Source organism: Chinchilla lanigera, unplaced genomic scaffold, assembly GCF_000276665.1.
Source record: "Chinchilla lanigera isolate Chin_1 unplaced genomic scaffold, ChiLan1.0 scaffold00071, whole genome shotgun sequence".
NCBI classification, from domain to species: Eukaryota; Metazoa; Chordata; class Mammalia; order Rodentia; family Chinchillidae; genus Chinchilla; species Chinchilla lanigera.
This window is the reverse complement of record NW_004955472.1, coordinates 10,548,199-10,555,348: the sequence shown is the minus strand read 5'-3', so window position 1 is coordinate 10,555,348 and position 7,150 is coordinate 10,548,199. Positions and strand designations below refer to the sequence as shown.

The 7,150-nt window shown below is 40.6% G+C and overlaps 1 protein-coding gene across 2 annotated transcripts in view; it reads right to left on the bottom strand.

Annotated features, from left to right (window-relative positions):
- Elavl2 (ELAV like neuron-specific RNA binding protein 2) overlaps window positions 1–5,211 on the bottom strand; it is a 160,619-nt gene extending 155,408 nt beyond the window's left edge. For both annotated transcript variants that reach the window (XM_005401159.2, XM_013522923.1), the window contains exons 1-2: window positions 5,146–5,211; window positions 4,788–4,886 (exon numbers count right to left, since the gene is read on the bottom strand). Coding sequence is in view for 1 of the 2 variants with exons in the window: in XM_013522923.1 (XP_013378377.1) it covers window positions 4,788–4,814 (27 nt within the window). In the remaining variant the exon portion in view is untranslated. The remainder of the gene's footprint in view (window positions 1–4,787; window positions 4,887–5,145) is intronic.
- Between the last annotated feature and the right edge of the window lie 1,939 nt (window positions 5,212–7,150).

Here is a 7,150-nt window from a genome sequence, read left to right as displayed (position 1 = left end):
GCTGGGATTATAGGTGTTCGCCACCACACTCAGTATATTCTTTTCTTTTTTTTTTTCCGGTACCGGGAATTGAACTCACGGCATCGCACTGCGCTGTGCCGCTGAGCTAAATCCCCAGCCCCTAGTGTATTCTTAAAAGCTTAAGAAAAACTACTTTAATAACTTTCATCCTTTGCTTCTTATTGGTGTAAGAATAACTTTTTATATGCACATTTACATGTATTATCTATATGGACAAATTTGCATTTTTGATAAATTTGAATTAGAAAAATTATCTTGATAATCATTTGATTTTAGAATAGTTACATAGCATAAATATCCAAATAAAGATAAAATAGAAAATTATATAAACATTCTATTAACTGATTAAAAAATGATCCTGAATTTTATTTATAATGAGCCAGCAACTAAATTTAGTCTCTTTTTGGGGGGAGAGGTTGAGACAAGGTCTCACTATGTAGTATAGACTGGCCTTCAGCTATTACAATCTTTCTGCCTCAGCCTCTTGTGTGCTGGGATTACAGACATGTGCCACCATGCCTGGTTTAAAATTAGTCACTTGGAGGTAAAACTTTGGTCTTTCAAAAAAGAATTGGAGGGCTGGGGATATAGCTCAGTGGCATAAGTGCCTGCCTGGCAAGTGCAAGGTCATGAGTTCGATCTCTGGTGCAGGTTAAAACAAAAAAAAGAATTAATTCCAAGGTCAAAGTGAAATTAGTTGAGTTGTATGTGAGTCACAATATTCCCCTTTACATCATGGTTTAAAAAGTTCAAATTTTTTTGACTTTAAAAAATCTATTTGCACTCTCATAGTAATGTGGTTTACGTATGCTAGATCTGGATGATTTCTTTTATAAAAGTCTAAAACAAAATGGATGATCCAACTTTTTAAGAAGTTCTTCATATAAGATTATTAACTCAAATGTTCTTTTAATACATAAGCTTTCTGCATTTTAAAAAAAGTAATTCAGATTAAAAATTTACACAAAACAACTTAGGAGACCATTTATTGCATAGAATGCAGGTAGAGTTATTCTGAGAGCCTTCATTTTTCTCAGGTCAGAGTGAAATATTGAGCAGCCTTCTCTTAAATGTAAACAATACCCTTAAACATTCTCTCTTTGGTATTTCAGGGGACTTGATTGAATTATCTTGATAAAATCTTAACATCTCCACTTTTTTGAATCTAAGCTATAAATAAAACGGGCGCGAGTACAGTATCTTTGTCTCAATCTGTCAGGTCAGGATTTATTTATTTAAAAAAAAAAAGCAACAGGGCATTTTAAAGGAAAAGTGTTTTCCTAATACTTAAAGTCTACCATTTATAATGTTTAAAAAGGAATTTTATAATGGGGCTCCATTGGAAACTTTTTCTGTATTACCTTTTTTTTTTTGTATCACTTTTTATCTTTGTGTTTCTCTGGCTAATTGGTTATATCAAGTTAAGCACCTAGAAAATAAGCAGTATGGCAAAAACATATGAAATGATTGCCACTTATCCAATCATATAATTTATTATTAGGAAATATTAGCATAACCAAAATTTTGAAATTTTTAAAATGAAAATTAAATCCTATTAAATTGGTAAGATAAAAAAAATCAGTCTTCTTGAGTTTAAGTCAATTTTAGGGAAACCTGGGCTTGCTTTAGTTGTCCTTTTACTAAATAGGCACTGTTGATATTTAAAGATATTTTTACCATTACAGTTGAGTTAATCTTTCTCTTTCTCTCTCTTTCTTTCTTTGTGGCATAAAAAATATGTGGACTTCTCCATACTTAAATGTAAAAGAGAAATAATCAGCCAACCCAGGCAAAGTACCCAAAATCAATCCAAACTCAAACTCATTTTGAGGATGTAGTGAGGAATGTTTCAGTAATGTTTTTTTTTTCCCTCTTAAAAATGTATCATACAAAGTGCCAAGTTTAACTGACAATCAGAATTTGTGAAAATTACATAGGTTTTATGTGGAAGATTTTTAAAAATCTAATAAATTTTCATTTTTCTATTATTTGATTCCCAATTTGCTTGATTTAGGGCCCAATTTTGTAGTCAGATAGCTTTTTTACTCAAATCCTCTCTTAATGGCTTATGAGCTATCTAACTTTAACTACGTAGTTTCTAGGCAAAATAAACTTGCTTGCTGCCTATAAAATTTGGAAAATTAGCTGAGGTAACATAAATAAAGCACCTACATACCTAGGGCTTGTCAGGTAGATAAGTATCATCTACTAAGGTTACCTTCTTAGCTATGTGAGATGATGTGTGCACATGAAATTTAACATTAAAGTAACAAATGTAAGTCATTTAATAATAATATAGTTATTTAACAATAAGCAATAAATGAAAGTTACTTTAAAGTAATAACTGGAAGTTGTTTTTACATTTTTAAAATTACAGTATTACTGTAGCCACTCCTTTTTTTGTTCCTTTGCTCTTGCCTCTTATGCCCTAGATGTGGTGAAACCTGAAATGCAATATTAGGTAACATGGCTGTGCCCCACCCCTAACCCTACCTCTCACCTACTTTTCTCCTTGATGTACAATTGCCTGTTTGATCAAAGCAAGTCGGTAAGAGAGGAAGCCATGAACGCATCTATGAGAGTACCACTTCACTGAAAAAGATTTTTGTCGAACACTTAGAATATTGTTCTTATGAACATTGTAATCTTACTGCTACTTGTAATATTTATTCTAATAAATATTCACTGAGAGTCAGTGAACATATCAGGACATGGTTACAGTATTTCTAATGTGCCAATAAGACACATAGATGTATTCTCTGCATAAAAAGATAAATTTAAAATATTTGTATTTTCCAGAAAAAAATTGATTACAATATTATAATGTGATATGAAGAAATTTCCACATTGAAACTATTTGCTAACCTGAAAATTAGCAAAGAATTATGGTATTAGTAAGGAAAAACATCAGGAATATAAAAGAAATTAAACTATATACACTCTTATTTAGGAGATAATTTTCAATTAACCAATTTATTTTAAATAACAACTTTTTGTGAGTGTCTTCAACTGAAACAGTATTTATAATGTGTAGGTGACAACTTAGAGTAAAATTGAGTGCTTATTTGATATTGAATATGACAACAATCATACTAGCTATGATTGTTTGGTAGTATGGTCCAAAGTGAATTATACAATTAAGACATTTTTAGTTGACTATCTGAGAGCTAATATTAGCACCTAAGAAAAACACCCTTGTGAAACTCTTATCACTAAAAATATATACAATATTATATTTTGATCCAAAATTTTCTGAGATTTTTTTTCACGAATTTTGCTGAACTGATTTCCCTTGTACCAACAATTAGTAATATAGTTGGTCTCTTGGTTTAGAAGCTCTGAAACTGAAAACATTGTTAAGGGTAATAACTGCAAATGGTAAGGCTAAGAGCAATACTGCTGACTTTGTAAGGTATCACTTTTCTGTAATAAGTTGTAGTTATTGGGTGACAATAACTTCTTGTAGAATTGACAAAAAGTCAGTTAAAATAAGCTATTCAAAGAGATGCCAAATAAAATACATTAATCTTTACTGCAATATTGTATAGTCTAAAATTTTTTGTGTTTTCTCTGAGCATAGGAAGTTTGTAATTGCTCAAAAATTTCAGGATAGGTCTTCAGAAATGTAGGCACATGCAACCATATCTACATGAGCAGACATTATAGGGATGTGCTCAACAAAACAAGAACCAATTCGTTTCAGGGGACATTTTTGTTTCCATCCCATCCTTCAAATTTGAAAACTTAGATGTGCTCTTTTCACCAAAGAATGTGCAGGTCCATAACAATATAGGGCATCCAAGTCATCTCCATAGCAACAGCTCTGGATAAGTTAAAAAGCAACTAGACTAACAAAAAGAAAAAAAGTTTTAGAACTGCTGAACACTACTAGATTTTTTTTTAAAGGTGCAAATCTAGCCTAACAATTTAGCAAAGTCCAGAGAAAAAGTTGTCTTCCACCAAACTTTGCATCAGTCACTCTGCAAGACATACTGTCCTGGATAGCTTAGCGGAGAAAACGAATGAGATAAAGGGGTAAAACTCAGTAATCCTTCCCCGGAACATACCGCCTATTTTAAAACAAATAAAAGAAATTTTAAAAGGCTACTGAGGAAGGGCTCCTAAATAAATCTGTACACTTTAGTTGAAAAAGCGATGGAGAAGAGAAAATAGCAGTAGTAAGGAGGGTAACATGCAATTCTCCTTTAAACCTTTTAAGACTATAATCTTCCAAATGTATTATTTGGGCATAAATCAGCATTTAACCTTTGCGTGAGAATGAAGGGATGCTGCAGTGGCTACCTGGGCCCGTACGAGGAGGCAGAGGAAAGGTTAACAGAGCAGGTGAGGGCGCAGAGATCGCTGTACTGGCTGAGGGTGACCCCATTGTTCCTTTTCTCCTTTAGGATTTTCATCGGGAACGACCCAGCTACGCTTTCAAGTTCAGAAGTCAGAGCTGCACCGTTCTTTTGAAAGCAGACAATAAGCTAGTTCCTGGACTCCCTCCGCTGCAGCTCTCGCGCTGCCAGCTCTCACCCACTTTAAACGCATCAAGCCCACTACCATCCCAGTAGTCTAGAACAGATAAGCACAGAACTTGCCTAACGACCACAGTGAGAGAAAAACAAAATCCTAAGTATTGTTGTCTGTCCGATCGTCCCCCTCCTCCCAGCCCCCAACCTTTTATGTGTGAGGAGTCCCGTAACCCACCCACAGACCGAGCAAACGAGAAGAAATGGTAATTTTTGGTTTAAAAGTTCACTTACCACGGCAACCTCATATTGCTTTGTCATGCTTTTTTGCACTTAATTTTTCAAAATTGCTTGTTCAGGACGCAGAACTGGGAAGGCAGGACTAAAGTATCACTAGTAATCACAACAAAAAGGAGAGAACATTCACCAATCAGAATTACATTTAAATGCACAGTCAAACCCCCAAGCGAGACGCAGGGTTCACACCAAACCGGGGAGGGGGAGGGGTGGAAAAAGCCAAGCTAACAAAACAAAAGGTAAAAGGGAGAGTTGAGTGGTTGGAGGGGAAATTGATCCAAGCCGCCTTTTGACCGAGGAAGGGCTTTAAACCGCCGCTGCCGCCCCCACCCCTCCCAGCACCCCCGCGTTTTACCCGAGCGACTGCACTGCCTCCAGCCAGCTCGCTGCAGGACAGGAAAGCCCAGCTAAGTTCACTAGCCCTGCCACCGTCTTCCTCGGCCCGATGGGTTCCTCCAGGAGGACACTTTCAGAGGCATCCGTCCACGGGAGGTCTGGGCTTAGCTGCGGCCGCGGGGCTGGGCTGGGGCTGTGCGGGTCTCCGCTCCGACGCGGCCGTCTCGCTGCCGCCTGCTTCGCGCCGCACAATAGCCCCGGCCGGGTGCACCTCGTTAAGCCAGCCCGGGAGCCCCGGGAACAGGGCAACCAGTGTGACAGCGCTGCCCCTTTGTAATGACTGTGTGATGGATTCAACCGAAGGGTGGGGTCTGGGTGGGTCAAAACTGTTAACGACAGTATGGATCATTCTGTCTGTCCTCCAGGAGAGGGAAGCCCCCTCCCCCTTACACACACGCGCGCACACACGCGCGCACACTCCTCCCTCCTCCCCTACCCCTTTGGCATTTTCTGCAGTCCACGTTTAAATAAGTAGAAAATCATCGGATCGTTTCCAACAGAACAGATTATGGACAGCGGATTTATCCACACTCTTAAGCAGAAGATCCTAAAATCGAAGCGCAGAGGCTGCGGGGCGGGCTTGGGCGCGGAGCGCGCGGCCGGTCCCCGGCCAGGAGTTTGCAACTGTCCCGCAGCGCGCACCGCCAACTCCGTGCGCCTCGGGCGGCGCTTCCCCGCGCTCCGGCTCAGCCGAGGGCTGCACCCGGGGAGTGGAGGGGAATAAACCACCCCGGGCACCCCCGCCCGGGTGGAAACTGCAGGATGGCGCCCTGCACCCTGACCGCACGCGACCCGCGGCGAGGAACACTGCACCCACACTGGGAGTCCGCCCTGCCCTGCAGAGGCGGCCAGGGCTCGGGAGGGAGGTGCCCGATCCAAGGCAATGCAGTCAGTCGAGAGCTGGCTGCTGCCTCCCGGCTAGTGACTGCCGGGACTGGGTTTACAGCCCCTGCCCCGCCCCGCCAGGTACGCCCGGGAGACGCCACTTGCCGGGCTCCTGACGCCTGTGCGCCCCCAGCCGGCCCGCACCTGGCACCCGCTTCCTGAATCCCTCCGCTCTGAATCTCGCCCAGCCTGGCCTGTCTGCCCCCAGCAGGCAGAAAACATTTAGAAGGTTTCTTCTCTCGCCCCCTTTGTGGAGTCTTAGACTTTTGCTTCGCTGCCTTTCCACTGCCCCACTCCCTGAAAACATCCTGCATACTCACTCCCCAACCCACCACCTGTTCCAGTCTTGTTAATGGTCCTAAGAACCCAGTTCTGAGGCACCAATTTGTCATTTACAGGAAAGCCCTACAGGGACTTTATTCCCCTTCCTGAACAAATAGCCCGTTACTTTACACTCAACTTTCCATTTCCAACTTAAGTGTTCTTCGCCTTGATATGGCTACAAAGCACCTTCCAAGCATCCTGAGCGATTTCTCCAGAACCGTTTAGATATGTACTTATGTTGATTAGAGTTTATGGAGCACTACTTCTCTTGGCACTGTGTAACTGGCTTCTGTTTTTATCACTGATGCCTTATAGCTGAGAGAAAGCAAGAAGCAAAGAGAAAAACAGGGCATTTATGTCTAATGAAGGATCTCTCCCTTTTCATGTCGGCTATTTATTTATTAATCATTTCAAATTTGTGTATGGCAGTTGTGCAGCCTATTCTGGGTCATGGGAAGGCACTAAAGATTTTGTGTCACTCCTTAAAGAGCCTCTGACCCGCCAGGAAGGCAAAAGAACCAGAAGCTCTAAACTCACTGTAATAAGCAGCTACTTTTAATAGATGGGAAGGAGAGAATTTGGCAGGATGTTCAACAAAGGGAAGGAAGGATATGGTGATAGCCTTTGAGGCTCCTTCAGGTCCTAAGTCTTCAAGACCACCCACTCTTAAGCCAGTTACTTTTCACAATTCTTTGTTTTGCAGGTAGTGCCAGACTTCTTTTCCTAGAATTAAATATAAAGGGAAGTGTGCAAGA